This window comes from Aptenodytes forsteri, unplaced genomic scaffold (genome assembly GCF_000699145.1).
Source record: "Aptenodytes forsteri isolate BGI_AS27 unplaced genomic scaffold, ASM69914v1 Scaffold51, whole genome shotgun sequence".
Classification (NCBI taxonomy): Eukaryota; Metazoa; Chordata; class Aves; order Sphenisciformes; family Spheniscidae; genus Aptenodytes; species Aptenodytes forsteri.
Window position 1 is genome coordinate 3,959,741 of NW_008795495.1, and position 17,840 is coordinate 3,977,580.

At 39.7% G+C, this 17,840-nt stretch overlaps 1 protein-coding gene across 1 annotated transcript in view; it reads right to left on the reverse strand.

The window, feature by feature from the left end:
• Positions 1-17,840, reverse strand: part of LOC103900948 (TBC1 domain family member 4) — a 59,655-nt gene that overhangs the window by 22,020 nt on the left and 19,795 nt on the right. The window contains exons 4-11 of the mRNA XM_019472690.1: positions 14,339-14,443; positions 11,629-11,761; positions 9,645-9,736; positions 8,737-8,847; positions 7,962-8,081; positions 4,062-4,136; positions 2,835-3,061; positions 852-1,001 (exon numbers count right to left, since the gene is read on the reverse strand). Of these exons, the coding sequence (XP_019328235.1) occupies positions 852-1,001; positions 2,835-3,061; positions 4,062-4,136; positions 7,962-8,081; positions 8,737-8,847; positions 9,645-9,736; positions 11,629-11,761; positions 14,339-14,443 (1,013 nt within the window). The remainder of the gene's footprint in view (positions 1-851; positions 1,002-2,834; positions 3,062-4,061; positions 4,137-7,961; positions 8,082-8,736; positions 8,848-9,644; positions 9,737-11,628; positions 11,762-14,338; positions 14,444-17,840) is intronic.

Genomic DNA, 17,840 nt, shown 5'->3' on the forward strand with positions numbered 1-17,840 from the left:
CTTCAAAAAAATAACCCATACGCAGTTTCCTCAAGCACCCTCCTGAAGGAGAGCCTATTCTTTCAGTAAAAAGAAGCGTGACTTCCATTCAGATACTGTCTTTCACACCGATGTCAGAAAGCCCTTCCTGTACCTTCGCTTCTTCCCCACTCCTCTTCAATTGGAAGTTATATGGCTTCACCTTATTCACTACAGGCCTACTTCAAAAAAATAACCCATACGCAGTTTCCTCAAGCACCCTCCTGAAGGAGAGCCTATTCTTTCAGTAAAAAGAAGCGTGACTTCCATTCAGATACTGTCTTTCACACCGATGTCAGAAAGCCCTTCTTGTACCTTCGCTTCTTCCCCACTCCTCTTCAATTGGAAGTTATTTTCCTATTCTCTCTAAACATGTCACAGCTAGTATCACCCAGCTAACTTGGCATTTCCCCTTCCTCATGCATAGGCATCCCATGTTAGTACTGTAAACTCTTCACACTGCTCTTTCCTTACTTTCACGTGCCAGTCATCACAGCAACACATGCTGGTTTGCATTCAGCAGAGAAAGCATTAAATTGGCGTGACACTCCTAAAAACCATTGCATTTCAAGTGACAAACCAATGCAACAGATTTGCAACACTGCCACAGAAATAGGTCACGGCTACCAGATATCAGCAGACAAGCCTCTATTTTTAACAGGCTTTTTTGGCCAAAAGCCTGTTCGCCCATTTCCACCAAGTACTTAGGAAGTCTCTTAGAAATGCAGGAGCACAAGGCAGAGTTGGGAGAGATCCCATGTGCTGCATTGCTCTAGGAATCCTGTCATTAAGCTGGTGGCACTGAAGAACTAGGCAGGAGACAGCGCTCTCACCTCTTGGAAAGGTCACTTTCTGAGTGCTGGAGCAACCTTCCTGAGCCCTGGTAAAAGCTTTTCAGGAAAGAAGGGGCAGAGACAGAGGAGGGGAGACCAGGTGACGCAGATTCACTCTCATTGAGAGTGCGCCGAACCCCAACAATAGGGCTGTGCAGGCAACAAAAGAACATAGGAGATGGGTCAGCATGGATTTGGATACAACAACAAAACATCCAGATTAAAGATACTGGCCAAGTACCTCATCTTGGCTTACAGTAACTTTGTTTCCCAGAAGATAAAATGTACCAAGTGCACTACTGGGCAATTTCCCTGATGATATTGATTTTGCTGTTACAGCTGATTTCTTTTAAGAAACATTTCAATGACATCGCAGAACAGGCAGACCACCTTATTCCTTTAGCCTTATTTATTCTCAAAGCAAATTCAGAAAAAGAATCTCTGAAACATTCAGAAAATATCCTTAGAAACCTGCTTCCAATAACATGAACCACCTTGTTTCTTCCCTTCAGTTGTCTCTTGCTCTTGTAAATAACGTGTATTGCTAGAACACATTAGAAAGTAGAGATTATTTATTTTTGGATAAATTTTTGTGAAGTGTTTAAGTCAAGAAAGATAGTCCTACTACACAGTTAAACATTACTTAAGAATAGTAACAAGTGTTTGGGAGACAAAAATTAATTCAGTTTCTTTTACTTAACATTTTTGATTAATCCTCAATAGGAAAGGAAAGAAGAAAAAATCCCAGCCTAGAACCAAGTTGTTACAAACTGTTTTGACTGAGAATCTGCTGATCATGCTACTTAATCAGTGACTTCTTAAAAGTTATTACAAAGAAGTGAAGTCAGCAAGTCCTTCAGTTTGAACTGTCAGGGTTTCCTGTTTGCATACAACATGGTCAGTGGGAAAAAAAAAATAACCAAAGTTTATCTCAGTAAAAAACACATTATTTATCTCTTCAGAAACACAATGTAACAAAGCTATTTCAAGGCTAGTTTCTTACCCTTCACCCCCTTCCATTCTCTTAAACAGAATAAGCTTTTTTGCCTTTCTCTACAAGCTGGTGCAGCATTCACTGATATTTTAAGCCAGACATCAAACGGGTGAGATATTATTATTTAAAGCCATTTTTAGAAAAAGCCCACAAAAAGCATAATTGCAGCCAAGCATTGAAACAGACGAGTATTTTGGAGAAAGTGCTCCTCCAACAGAAAAAAATTCAGCTCATCTGGGCCTGAATCTTGTAAAGGTTTCGGAGTTTGCATGGTCACTTACTGCAGATAGCCAGGATGGAGGCAGAGAAAGAAAGTACAACCAAAGAGGCCCACAATGAACTGTGGGGACCTCTTGTGACTGAGTGAAAGAACGGTATTCCACATGTTAATAGCTGGAGAGTCTCCAAAAAAGAAGGGGAAAGAAGTTACAGAGGCAAGCTCCAGAAAAAGGCAAACAGGGAAATCGCATGCCTCACAGTTCAGTGGAGGTGTTTAATCATTAAGACCTTCTGTGAGACTCCTCACCAGTTTTAATTCTGGACGTACTCTCTGGGAGCTTGGCTAACACAGTGACTGACACTTGAAGCTGTCAGTGCCTTTTTCATCCTGGCATTAAACCGTCAGGCTATCGTCTCTGCAGTTAAAAGCGGTGAGGACCTCTTCTCCAAAGGGCCTGACTACCGACACTGCCGAAAAGGCTCAGCTCAGAGGTGACAAATCAATAAATAAACAAACAGGCCGGCGCCGGCAGCCAGCCTGATGATCGATTTGCTGGATTGACGCTTCCCCTGAATCACTAATTCAGGGATTAGCGAGTTACTGCAAGGCAGCAAACTGCTCTGAGCCGGAGAAGACAGGCTGAAAATAAATAAATAAATCAAACCCAGAGCAGTGCAGAAACAGCTTCCGTAAGAAGGAACACGGGTGAGGCTCGTGTACCGGAATCACAGGGGACAGCAGGCTCGTGGCGCGGCATGCCCTGACTCACCTTGTCGTCTCGACGCAGTTCTGCCGCAGCAGCGGGGACCGGACGCTCTGGGACCTCCCGTTCTGGAAGGTTATCCTCCGCCTGGTGCTGGAGGGGGGGTGGCTGAAGGTGTGCGCGCGCCTCCTGAACTGGGGGGAGTCCGAGTCTTCCTCGGGAAACGGCTGCCAGGCCGAGAACACGGGGGATGCCGGAGGAGTAGCTGGCGGGGAATCACCCGGCGAAGCGTCCTGAAAGGAAGTGCTGGCAGAGTGAGGCCTGCCGCTCTGCGCCCTGCGAGAACTCTCGCCTAACCCCACGGGTCGCGCGCCGCATCGGGGCACCAAAGCCTCTCCCCCTTCTTGGTCATGGCCTATTGTATGTTAATTATCACCAAAACCAGACATCCTTTGATAATTTACTCCAAGCCAGCAGCGTCCTTCTTCAAAAAAAAAAAGAAAGAGGAGAGGGGAACAAAAATGTATATGCAACGCAAACAACATGCTAATTACTCCGGGCATCCTCTCACAGGGATCGGCATTCTAGCTACCTGACTTCTGGCTCTTTCGGGAAAACACAGGAATTGAAAAGACTAGGGAAACTGCTTTTAGCTAGTTTCCTCGACATATCATGAGCACACTTCCTGTACCGTCATAGCGATATCCTGGAAGAGAGACTGTTTTTACACAGCCAGTTTATGAGTAATTGTAGCAGGAAAACCATAACAGAATCTTCACCTCCTGGGAAAACCAGCAACCAATCCTCACGTGAGGTAAAACATTAAAAACAGGAAATAAAAAGAAAGTGAACAGAGTTCCACCCGCTCACCCCCATACAGCATCCCCAACGGCTGGTTTTAGGTCAAAAATTCTTACTTCCCTAAAGCAACTGTTACTTACAGAAAGGATTCTTCACCTTCAGAGCATTTTCTTTTGTTGAGATATGAGCTTTTTTAATTACTTCAGCGAAACAAGGCAGAAGCTGACCAGAAATTCCCTGCTTTTTGTAAAAGCAAGGGAAGTGTAGAAAAAAAGGACTGGCAATCAAACAATAGCTTAAAACTGAAGCTTCAAGTCAACATATATGCCAGCTTTTTTACACCCTCCGCCTCCCAGTGGAAACTCTTATTTGAGTTTCGTAAATTGAGATGCTTTGTGCTACTTCCTTCAAATCGAAGCGGAGTGCCATATTTACGCTTCATTAACACCCGTGCATGAAAACGTGTCAATTTTAACTAAGCTCCTTACGTACTTTGTCAGAAGCAAGGCTGTTGCAGCGCTCAAAGCTGTCCACGCTTCCCAGGCGGCCTCGCATTCTGTTGGCTCCCTGCAAGAAAAAAGGCGAGTAATTTAATCTGGCCTTTTTCCTCTTTTTCTGAAGGTTAAGCAAAGATGGCAACAGCTGTGTAGGTGAACACAGGACAGTTCAGGCATGTGACACATTTGACGTAAGGCAAGCACTGGATTTTACAAGCAGTGACATCTTTAGCTGGCAAAACTGTATCTTCTCCCCCCTTGCTCCCAGGAGTTTTAAACCTGCAGCTCCGTTGTCTGAAGCAACAGAATATTTCTTGATCCATTTGAGGCAAAATAGCCGACTTGGCTTGAACAGCCGAGTTCAAAAAGCTCCAGACTTCAGTCCTGTGCATGCACTGCAGCTAACGGATGCATCTGACATACTACAATCTAAACAGAGAGTTTACTCCACATCTAGACATTTCAGAAAAATTAATTCCACCTCGGCAAAAGTAACGAAAGCACTAAAACTGGGAAAAAACGCGCTCTGGCTGCAAATCCAGCCAAATAGCACCAGATACAAACAAGCCTTTTCAATTATAACGCACATAACCCTGAGGCAAATTTGCTAGAAATTAGCATTAGCAGATCCTTGCAGAAATTGTCAACAGTTTCACAGGAAGAGGTCATAGAGCCGCAATACTTTTGACTACCTTAGTTAGTCTGACTTACCTGAGTTCAACTCCCATGAAACATGGGTGATGTATGCTGTTGGACACTTCCAACTGCTGAAGTTCTTTTCTGTACTTTATCAGGGGAAAAATAGTCTAGGTTTTAGGAAAACTATAGGTAGAGGTCCTCTTGGTTTGCTTGCAACTACAGGGGAAGTTTTGTCAACATCAGCAGTATTTATTTAGCCTACTTTATCCTGGTAAGGTTTATTTTCAAGACTTAGAATGCCCTTTAAGTACATTATCCTATTTAAGCTCATTACCAATGAATACTCTGCCTGAAGCATCTCTTCACTGACCCTCACAATAAAACAAGAGCAAAGGATAACTTGGAAGTTTCTCACTAGCTTTAAAAACACACACTTTTGGCACTGTAAGAAGGGCTTTTTGGTTCAGAAAAAACAACAACAGAAGAGGTTAGTGCAGCATGGCTTGGAAGAAATCTGTTCATAAGGTCAAACTGAGGTTATATTTATTTTTCTGAGGTACCTCATTAGGAAGCCACAGCCTGTTTTCAGTTCAAACCCGACAAAAATAAGATCAGTCCAGCAAAACAAACAAGTGAAAAAGTGACATTCCTCTGGGACTAAGGGAAGCCAGAGCACAGAACCCAGCATGTTTCCCTATGGCGAGTAGTGAGCAGCTACTCCTTCAAGTAGCTTAAAATGTCACTTGATGCTATTCATCTAGCTAAGAAGCCATCCACTTAAAGTGTTCCTAGATATCTGGTTACTACATACTTATTTCTAATTATGCTAAGATTGAGGCTGCGTAAGTCCCTCCCCCGCATATACTGACTTTTACTTTTTACTTAAATCTTTTTATCTACAAAAAGATGCTGAATGCCAATTTTTAAAAAACATGAATTTCTTTCCTGGTCTCTTTGTTACTAAATATACTTTAAAATAAAGATGATAAGTCATGCAATAATTAGCATCCCATTACCTCAATACCATGTGATTTGCAGCTGGCTTAAGGAGGGGAAAACCCACCACTCCAATAGGTATTTGGTGCCTAAATACCTTTAGGAATTAGCCACAATCCATTAGGCTTGTTGTAATAGCCTGATGAAGATAAGAACTATTGAAACAGTCACTGTATAACACATGTATGCACATAACACACAGTATACACGCACAGAGACACTTGTCATTTATACCTGCTTTAACCAAATAATTAGTGGTTTTGCTGCACGGTAAATTATTTTTCTCAGTCTTGCATTGTGTAACCTTTAAATGGATCTGCAAGGATGAACCCCTATGCATATCATGAGTCACTGTAACACGCTGCTGTTCCTGATCTCTTGCAGTTTCAAGTTAAAGATGAGACAACCTTCCTCACAACAGCAAGTCCGCTTCATAAATAGCAAACTTAAAATGGCCCTAATCCAGACCCAGGTGTCCACTTCTCTTGAACTCAGTCATGGACTGTGTAGATCCTTATACCGTAACACGCAGCACTTCACAGTGGCCCTGGTGAGGAACACACTATATCAAAAACAACAATATATAAGCAATTTCCCTTCAGAGACTCTTCAGCTTAAGCAGTGCATTTCATCTAAATCATTTTTCCTTGACAGGACCAGAGTGCTAGTATGTCCGTATATGGCAGGGCTGCTTTACTGCATTATTCCCAGTGATGCACGCCTGTTCCACAACCACTGCAGGGTTAGTGACCCACCGTCAGAGCTAGATCACTTTCCAGTCACATGTCCTTTAGATGTGGAAAAGAAATCAGACTCAGCACAGGCATGACTGTAGCTGTCACCATTTGATGATATTCCAGATGGCTGAAATTATCCAGATCTTCTGACTGTCACCACTCTCTTTTGCGCGCTCTCTCTCTATTCAGACCAAGTCCCTGGTGGGTAAAACTTGCTACACACCATAGGCCAGATTTGACCAGGAGAGTTTTAATGCTAGCTTCAGTCCTAGGTCAAATTCACGTCTAACCTTAAGTACAAACAGTTCCAAGGATTCTCCCTGGCAAATAATATTTTGCCTCCTTTATAGGGAACATCTGTGGCATTCTACGTTTGCAAGTTACTTTATGACATACCCATATAAGCTGCAGGACAAGTGCAACCTAGGCCTTGATTTAGCACGGTACTTTTAAAATTACTAGCAGAAGGAACTTAATTTCACTGCTCCAAATTATATTTAGACCTCGCCATTCAGTATTCACAGCTCATCACACTTTCTCTGTAACGACATACTGGATCCCAGCACCCAGCCTTCTTCAGTTACTCTTCTATATGCCTCTTCTCTGCTTTCAGAACTCTCCCTACTGACCAGGAGACACTAAGCAAAACTTGCAATTCAGACTTCTTCTTTAAAAGGCTATTTAATATAAAAGAGTTCCAGTAATTATCTGTAATTCTACATCATACCTGGCTAGCAACACTGAAATGAAGAATTTTTTTTTTTTTTTTTTTTTTTTTTTTTTTTTTTTTTTTTTTTTTTTTTTTTTTTTTTTTTTTTTTTTTTTTTTTTTTTTTTTTTTTTTTTTTTTTTTTTTTTTTTTTTTTTTTTTTTTTTTTTTTTTTTTTTTTTTTTTTTTTTTTTTTTTTTTTTTTTTTTTTTTTTTTTTTTTTTTTTTTTTTTTTTTTTTTTTTTTTTTTTTTTTTTTTTTTTTTTTTTTTTTTTTTTTTCTTTAAGAAATCTATTCTTTAAGAAATCTATTGCCTTTTTTTTTTCCTGCAAAAGGACAACTTTGTTACTACTTTCTAAAGATTCTTAGTGACCACTATGAGTAATTTTAGCTATGAGAGGTAAGGAATTACTTCTCAGAACAGAAAGATTTCCAGTTTATGCAGGCACATTTAGTCACACTTTCAAAAAAAGATAACATCTCTTTATGGGATCATGCAACCATCCTGATTAATTTCTTTTATTCTGAAGCAACACATCTGAAAATGCTCAGCTAACTCACTTGCCACCTACAACGAACGTTCATTATTCAGAAAAAGCTGCCTTTTCTCCCTCTGTATGTGTGATCTTACCATAAATTTTCTAGCACAGTTAAGTCACAATCAACCCAGCTATAACCCTCAGATTTCACAACAGGGATATTGCTTCATTAAGTATTTATCAGACTGAGGCCAAAAACAACAACAAAAAAATCTGATAGGTCTTTACTGTCAAGGATATCTGGGAGAGCTGCTGACAATGAGTGGTTAATCTTACCCTTGAGAAGATATTTTCCAGAGAGCTAGTCAAGGATTTCTTGGCCTTGTTTTTCAGAATGTCAAGTTTAAACCTGCCACCACTGGTGGTGCTTTCTGGAATCGCACTGTTAGAAATGGTCTGTTGAAATGAGCAAGGACACAATTCAGCTTTGGCAATTCTTTTTGCAATTGCAGACCTCCAAAGACTAGAGATGAATGAAGTTACATAATAAACAACATGTAACTTGGCCATTATTTAAAAAACAAACAAAAAACCCCAAAAAAACCTCACACCCCCCAAAAAACCAAATCCACAAAAAACCCCCCCCACAGTTAAAGGCACATTTCATCCAAAAGACTATCTTGTAAAAGCATATCAATGTAACAATACTGTTACCCATTTCCTTTGCTAGATAAGTTTGTCGTTTAAACTGAAACCAATGCCCTCTTCATCCCCATTCCCCCTAGAAATGACTGTTTGGGAGTGAGGATCAGGGAGGAAGGAAAAAGACAGAAGAGGTATCCTCACACTGTAAGGAAATCTAGACCTAAAAATAATTGGTTGTCTTTCTTCCCTCCATTCCCGCCCCCCAAACTTAAAAAAAAAAAAAAAAAAAAAAAAAGCATGCCAGCGTAAATCAAATCAAATTACTTCTCTTTCACAGTCCTCTCTTAATTACAATAGCCAGCTTCATCTACTCCTGATGAACTCTAGCAGTGGCCTTGCTAGTATTCAAGGTTACATTTTAATAGGGTGGGAGGAGGGAGAGGAATAATACAGAAATAAGCTTTACCGATGGTGCTTCATCAATGTGAACGTGCATTTTCTGCTTAGTTTCACAGAGTTGGCGTAGATGTAAGATCACAAGTTCATTTTCTTCCTGGTCACTGTCAGGCTTCATTTTCTGTCAATAACAGCAAAGAAAAGAAAAAAGTTGTCTTTCAAGTCATGATTTGCTTATTTTCCCTTCCATATGTACGTATTCTTTGAAGTTAACATATTGACACACCAGATGCCACAGTGCACTATTAGTGTGTCAAATTGCACTACTGTTTGTGTGCCTTCATGCTCCTGAGCAAAATAGACCAAAGCTTTCCACATGGAGAATGTTACAGGCTGTGGAGAGGAGGGAGCCTTATGTCCACACATTTTGTTTCCTAAGGTTGTCTGCCATTGTATCGCCTTATAAATGGAATAAGGAACCCACGAAAACCAAACAGGCATTCCCTTCTTCAGGCAGCTAGAGAGGAGCACAGCCTTTGGAAGCCTAAATTACTCTATACTTCATCTGTTTGGATACACTTGCTTACATCTCTTGCCTCAGAATAAGTCAAAAGAGAGCTTCCGCAAATACCAACCACCTCTTTGATACCTGCATATCTCACCTGCTCTCAATTCATTCCCACATCACTTTCAAGTAAGGAAATGCATTTACAGATGAAGAACTAAGCTCAGAAAAAAAATACTCTGGGTATGAACACAGAACATCTCAGACGACTTGGGAACCAAAACTTTTCTGATAGCAGGGTATCACATATGAGGTTAGGTTGGAGCATGCTATTTCAGAGTGATGTTTGGTGGAACAATAATAAATTCTAGATCAACTACGTAACAAACCAAACATAATCAAAAGAAAAAAATGTCTAGTCCATTTTATCATGGTCTTTTTCAAATTTGAGACAACAGCATCTAATGTATTACCTGAACACGTTCAAAAATGTCCGCTTGCTCATTATCAGTTAGTGACGACAGATGTCTCTGAATTACAAGTTTGGCTCTTGGTGGATAGAGTCCTGAGAAAAGAAAGGAACATTAAAGCTTCTAGATTCTCAAATGATGTCTCAAAAAACTTTTGAAAAAATGATAGTAGAAGATATAAGCCTCCAAATGAGTTTATACAAGTTTAATGTATGACAGTTGTATATCTGCAGTATCCATGATACAAAATACTTCAGGTTTTGCTAAACCACATGGTTTTGTCTCCTTTCTTTAGCAGTAAAAACAGAACTAGCAGCAGCTAAGTGGCTGGCTCCTGTGTAAAAGGTTGTGCTCCCTACTCCACCGATGTCTTCTGTCCTAGTACCAAGAGATCACTAAGATGGAAGCCTGACAACTGTATGGGAGAGGAGGAAGAGAGGAACAGATCAGGGATATAACTGGAATGATACTCAATGCACAAGACACTCAGAAGTTTTCAGATGCTTTTAATTGAAAAGTTTAGATGCATTTCTACACAAGGAAAGGGTAGGGTATAGGTCATACTAGAGAACTGAAGACACTTTTAAAAGCAAGAGCAGCATAAAAGCCGTAAGAATAAAGGAAAGAATCTCTGATGTTTGATAAAGCACACATTTGCTCACAGAGCTTGTTCTAGGAAGCTACAAAAACCGTGGGGAAAACAAACCCCCTGAATCAGATGAAGATGTAAGTTTTTGCCATCCAAGGCAGATAACATTCGTAGAGAATTGCAATCAGAACAGATCAAGGTTTTCCAAAGTCATGAAGCCCTGGGTTTGATTATAATAAACTTCTAGACTCTAAACAAAGCAGACAGATAAAAAGAAAGTGACACTAAAAATAAATCTTTCGGTCACTAAGTACAAAGTTTATGAAATTACTATTTTGGTACTCAAGTTGTTACCCTAGAAGAGATTTTATTTTGATACTGGATACTTATCCCAGGCTTGCAAGTACCTGTATTCAAGATACTTACACTGCCTTATACAGCAGCCTCTGTAGTTTTTCATTGACAGAAGACTTTCCCAGTTAAGCTTTATCACTTCTGAGTATCTTGTAAACCTGGAAAATACCAGTCACAACCTAACAGAATTTCACTCCACTAAGATTTTATACTTTGCTTTTCATCCACCAGAGGGAGGTAAGTAGCAATAGTGACTTTTAAGGAATGGGAGAACTGACAATTATCAGCACCATCATCACCAGACCAGAAGATGCAAGACTAGTGTAATATATTTGCTTTTTTTGCATACAACACTTAGCAAGGAGACATAGTGGAGTGACTATAAAAATAGGATCCTGCTACTAACTTTTTTTAAAAAATTCTATCTTGTAAGATTTTTTTGTGGCATACAGATGTGTTCTGGCATACCTCACTTCCAGAGAAACTACAAAGGTTTGTGTATTCATATTTGAAGCCCGGTAGTTGCCTTAACTTTCTTTATTAGCTATTAACCTCCTAACTTAATCATTTATTTCCCATAATAGAACTAGGTTTTGAAGTGTGTAAGAGAATAAACACAAAGAAGGAAAAAATAACCCCACACAGAAAAGAATGAACACACGAGAAAGCAAGACCCTTTTTTGATCACAACTGTTTTTTTATGATCCATTTTGAAAGAATGTATCTTCAGAAAAAAATGGAAGAGGAACTGTTGGGTTTTTCTGCTCTGCTTAACATTTAAGAGAGGTACAATGATGAAAGAGCATGTATTTATAACACAAGCTATACTATATTCAGTTGCAATATCATTACTGCTATCCCCTAACACATGATTACAGAGAGTGCAAGGTGATGGTAAGAATTGCTCATTGGGATACTTTTCCCTCTGTTCTTACATTGTTTAAGTTGAAGGTGCATGGTTGGCATAATTAAAATTAACAGATACAGTAAAATTCTTCTAGAATAGTAAGAAAAACACAATTGGAAAATAAACTCAGCTGCTACCTTCAATTCTTTCACAAAGTTTGTGCAATGAATGCATAGGGCAGGCCTCACACAGTTTAATCTGCGTCTTGGCATTTTGCAGAGCTGCAGCGGTGCTAAAGGCTTGTTTCAGGGTAAGCATTACCTCATCAACCTAAAGGGGAAGGAGGGAAAAGACAGTATATAAAGACAAATGCAAGCCATATACATCAAATTAGATTTATAAATCACATCATAGACAGGTGCTTTACAATCAAAAAACCCTGTTTGCTGTCTTCTAAAGAGATCAAAGTTGTATTCCCAGCTTTTCTGCCTTTTCTGTGGATGCTCACCATCTTCAAGCTGTTGTTACTTCAGAGAGCGTAATTTTGAATATCTAACTGCAGCTATTCAAGCTTACTGGGCAGGCAGCCGCTGTTTTAAGAAGCCACAAGTGGGAACTTTTGGCTTGAATATATGCTGGCTAAATAAAAAGCATTAATTTCTTTTTCTTTAGCTTCACGTTTCTCCTGTGAACTGCACATGCTCCCTCTCAATGATTTTCCTCCCACTGCTGTACCATTTTAGAACAAAACCCCACAGACCCATCCTGCTGGCAGACAGGAGCTTCCCACAGCAGTTCACTTTTCTCCAGGCTACTAGACTGGCTACCAACTTCATTACAACCGTCAACTTGTCTTTAAATACTGCCGGCCTGCCTTGCAGTCTGCCCTGATCTTTCCTCTGCCACTACCACAAATATAGCAGTGCTATGTTCCCACACGCCAGCACTGGAAAAGCTCAACTTTTGCATAAGAAAGGTCGAGGCGACAGCGTTTCTTCACACTCATTCAAATACACTCCCAGACCTTATATACAAAGCATTTGGAGTTCCCCTGTCTGTATTTTAGGGGAATACAATGCTTACTAAAAGCTGTTTACTTGAGTCTTTGCATTAGCACGGAAAGAAGGAGACAACAGTTAGACAACAATCTTAGGAAATAAATCAGTATTCCACTTCAGAATCAGGTCCTTGCTCTTACCTGTTGCTTTTTTTATAAGCAGGAAGAAAAAAGCTGAAATATTTGAGACCAAAATCATGCAGTCTAACATTGAAATCACACAGACTTTTCTGAGGGTCTGTCAATTCGGGGGGGAGGGAGAAGAGCAAAAAAAAAAAAAAAAAAGGCACATGAATGTGTCAATTTGAATTAGTTTGTGTCCCGATATATTTAGTTTTGGGTTTTGTTCTTGTTTGTTTGTTTGTTCTTTAAAACCCACAGTTTCAAGCACTACCAGTAACTCCTGGGTGCTCTCTTAGCAATAAAGCAGGGCATTGAAAAGTGAATATCCATCTTGCAATACAGACTGATAATTTTTAAAAGTTGGCAACAATGCCTCTCAAATGGAATATCCACAGAACAGTGCTGAGCTTATGGATTACAACTACACTAAAATCATGAGAACTGTAGCACAGACTGTAGCTGGGTTTAGAGCAAATATACACAGGACTACCAGCATAGCCTGCCTGGCAGCACAGAATCCAGAAAGCATTAGGTTTTACAGCTCTGCTGTGCCACAGTCAAACTGTCACTGGGGTCCAAGTGATTGCATCTGAAAATAGCTCAGGAACGTTCATTTCATAGTGCAATGTGGGCATACCCACACATATCAGTACTAGGATATATAAAGAGGTTCATAAATATGTGGTTTCTTTATACACCACATTTTAAGTCTTTGTATTATGCATGGACAGATTTATCAATAGGTCAGATGTAACATTTTCTGTTAGTACAAAGAGCGAGCTGATTTCATAACAAGCTCCCATTTTGATAAAAGTGCAGCCTCAGCTAGGGCTGTAAGCTATTTGAAGTTTTATTGATGTAAATCTATTCAGTCTCAAGCTAGTCAATGGATTAATGAATTACATTTTCAGCTAGCTAGAAGAGTGATTTTTAAGTTCAGCTGAAAACGAGTTTAGCAGCTGTTAGCACAGCCATCAGGAACAAACATGTTTCAGAACAGAAACCAACTTCTTTTGAAGTGTCAGAGTTTTAAAATAAAAATGTAGTAGCCAAAATTATTTCCTGTATGCATCTCACATTAAGCTATCTGTATCAGTTAAATCACTGGCACCTGGAACTTCAGTTGATTGATACATACTTTATCAGGTGTCCAATGGACTTTTTTATAGTTACACACATCCACGCATATTATGGTTTTCTTCTTCTCTGATCAGATGCTATTTTATTCTCCTGAGGAACAAAACAGACTACAGGGAAAGGGCTAAAGCTACGTGCAGGCTGAAGACATATGCAGGATCAGGCCAGTAGTTTAAACCCTACCCTGAAAAGTATGTTCAGGTTTTATCATCAGCTTTGTTACTGATTCAATACATGTAATTACAGGTTTAATGGGGAGCCAAGTGTCTCAACAATTAGAAATGCAAGAGTTACGACCAAATACAGAGCCCAAATATGCTCACAGTCTGCATGTGTGAACTCATCCATCTGGATTTATTCTATTTGTTATTGATATATGCATCAGCAGAGTACCAGGATATGGCTATATATGAACAGAATGTATGCATTTCCTATTGCATATTTTCATATTCACAACTGAGGTCTCATACCTGAGAACATGTGACCACTGAGGCTCAGCTGACACAGAAGAATAACAGAGACTCCCGTGGTTTAGGAAATGCCTCAGACATCCTCCGATGGAAAGGTTAGGAACATTAATAAATACTCACCAGAGACTCACTTGCACACTGGAACACATAGCAAACATACTGGCTTAACCCAGGTTCAACAGATTCCCGGCAAATGAAGCCAAAGTGATCAACATGTTTTATACCCTAGAAGAGTTTAAAAACAGCATTAGTGGATTATTTTATAAACAGGTTTAGTTTCCAAAGTGATCCTAAAAATAGTTACCAGACTCCAACACTTGCCAACACAAAAACTGGAGAAACTATAAATGCATACTCCTAACGATCTATTTTACAGCTACAATAGTTATCTTTTAAGTTGCTTTTTACATTTAAAAGTTACATAAAGCTCTTTACACTATCAAAACAAAAGTTATACAGAAATAGACCTGGACCTGAATTTCTTCCATTCGGAAAACTGGATTTTCAGGGAAGCGAACAAAAGAGTCCTAGGTTGTAGTTGGAATTGCCTCTGCAGTGAAAACTTGATGTAATGAGCCCACGGTAAAACATGGGACTGGAGCAGCATCAAAGTAGCAACAGATCTTCGCTTTCCTGTAATGCAAGTTTGGACTACACCAAAAAGAGCAAGGCATGAGTGGTGACATGCAGAATTCCAACCAAATTCTTAAATAAATTCTTTGAGACTGAGTTACAGACCAGAAGTTTCAAGACTTACTACACATTACTACTGACGTTTTCTTTCAAGATCCTAGTCTAACTGCTTGACAGAGAACGCTGCCTTGCTAAAAACAGCACTGAGAAGATGAGAGAGCTGCTTCCTAAGAAGCACTATATTCCCTGTCTCAATTCATGGAACATGATTCACTATTGTTAAAGCTTTTGCCAATGTTTTTATCATCTGAGTATGGTAATAGCAGATTTTCTCCAAAAGAAAGCCTAATCCCTCAAGTTCAAATACAACAGCAAGCAGCACTCGGTTGCTTGGATCTATCTCCAAAGAAACCACCTATATCGTAAAAGAGGGGAGGAGGCAAAACAACTTGCTTGTCACTACACAAAACACTCAAGACAAAACTGGTAATGCACCACATGACAGACTGAACATATTGTCACTACACACTGTAGTTTTTAAAAACAAAATTCCAAAAGTTGCATTTGTGCTACTTAAACAAAACTGAACAAAGGTGCAGAGGGCATCTAAGATGGCACAAATGGCATTAGTTTAACATAGCCCACGCTAATCCTGACTTAACTGAACCCATTTTCCTATGACAAGTGAAGTCTTCAAAAGCATAAAATGAAAAAGAACAGATGTATACACATATGTTGATCTATGTAAAAGTGAAGTGTTGCCCTCTGTTTTGCAAGGATACCATATTCACTTAAGGTGGTTCAGCGAGATGCCAGTTCCCTCACTGCTGACAGTGCCTGAACAACTCTACTGCTGTCTGATTTCTCAGTCTCCAGAGGAGAACATTTGTGGGGGAGATGGATGTAACACTTGCACCACTGAAGCATAAATAGCACAGTACGTTCCTCAACTAACAGTACCTCCATCACATTTCTTTAAGAGGGTGGCCAGACTTGTCATGCCAAAAGAGCAAAGTTTTTTGTTGTTCTGGGTTCCCTCAAGGTCAGTCAGGCTGCAACAAGAAAACTTCTACAGCTGTCTGACACCTGAGCTTAGAGAGCACACACAGGGGTTTATCACCAATTATATTTGCTGCTTTGACAATTATATGGAGTGCGGATAATGAACTGAATGCAGCAGATCAACCATACTTAAGCTATAGAATAAAAATACCTTTATTAGACCAGACTAAAAGAATCCAGAATGCATGCTGAAGAGAACATCTCCTTTTCATTGTTTGTAAAGCTTAGAAGAACAAATATTCCTAAGCTGCAGTCTCACAATACGCAGTAAATCACTGCCCTATAAACCCACAACAGAGAAGCCCTGTGGCTAGCACTGAGTTCTTTAAAGAAGTACTGGTGAGGTTTACGCAACCAAATCCTTAGTCTTGAACAAATTAATGTTTCATTTCTATTGAACATAGAAAAAACCCTGACTTCCCTAAAGTAGCCGTTTTGCATTAAAAAAAAAACCAACAAAAACCCCACAGTATTGTTGATGCCTGTTTGAGTTATTCAAGCATGCAAAATAACAAAAGCTTTGCTCCAAATGAAAGTTGGGGCTAAAGCCCAACACACAGCATTACCTAACACTATTTACTGTACACAGTTATTTTACTGAAGAAAAGCTAAGCCTTGAAGGTCTGCCATGATCTTGCTGGTCTTCACTACGCTTTAAAGTCAGCAGAACAAAGGTTGTCCCTGCTTAGGACTGTTTTGTTTGACTATTATCAGCATGTACACGCAACCCAGGAGCCCAGTATGTAAAGCTGAAGTGTCATTTTTATTCAGCTCAGTACACCCACGAAGCAGGAGAAGACTCAAGCCGTCTGCAAATTTTACTTTCCGTACCACTGCTTTAAGAATCTCTTTGATCTGTATTTATTATAAAGCTGTTAATACATCTTTGTTTGATTATACTGTCCCATTCTATATTTGCACTTGCCTTTTTTCTCTAACAAGAGCAATACAAATTGTAGTTAAATGGCAGACTCTACTTAAGGGCCTGGATCTTTAGTTGGTAGCTCAAGACTCCACTTGAGTTACAAGTACTGACCAGTTCTTAATTTGTATTAGCATTGGTAGCACAGTCATGCAAGAACAGATTTGCTATTAGCATGAAAATTAAAGCACTTGGGGGTGAAATACAGGTTTAGAGCATGCCAGGAAGTGTAGTTTAAACTAGAATAATAATGTTTAAGGAGGCATGAAGTGATGCATGTGCATGGCGAATGAAAGAATAATGTAATAAAACAAGACCTCAAAACAGAAAGTGCCAGAAGTAACACCGGCTGAACAACAGCAAGATAGAAAGGTGAATCCCTCAGCCCTGACATTTAACTTTGTAAGACACTTTCATTTATTACTGGACACAGCTAGGTTCATCTACGGCCATATTCTCCAGAAAAAACGATGCAGGTGAACTACTGCTTTTCTGGAGGGCTGATCTGATGCTGTCCTCCTTTCATTCCAGAGGCTTTCAGGAACTGAGCTGCTCAAAGACAGCACACTCAGAGCATCCTAAATGGAGATTAAGCTACTTCCAAAAGTATATCCAATGTTCCCCCAAAGCAGAACAGTTTATACTTTGTTTTCTGACCAGTGATCAAAGTTGCCACTACCACAGCTCAGACTGGTTATTTTGCGTTCATTGTTTCTGTACTTAAGCTCTTTGGGAACGACACTGCATTATTTTTGTGCAGTATCTACTTGAAACTGCTACCAGGTGAGTGAAAGCCCCGATTTGAATAACAGTTATCACTCTTGTAAAGGCAAAGCAGTACCTCAAGTCTGCTGCAAGTGTTCATGAAGCAATTGCAGTTTAATATCCCATTTCTTCAGCTGTACCCCCCAAAGAAGTTGATGTATCAAACATCATGCAGGACTTGTATACACATTAGTCACAATCGCTCAAAATCCCCCACCCCCCCCCTCCCTTATAATTATA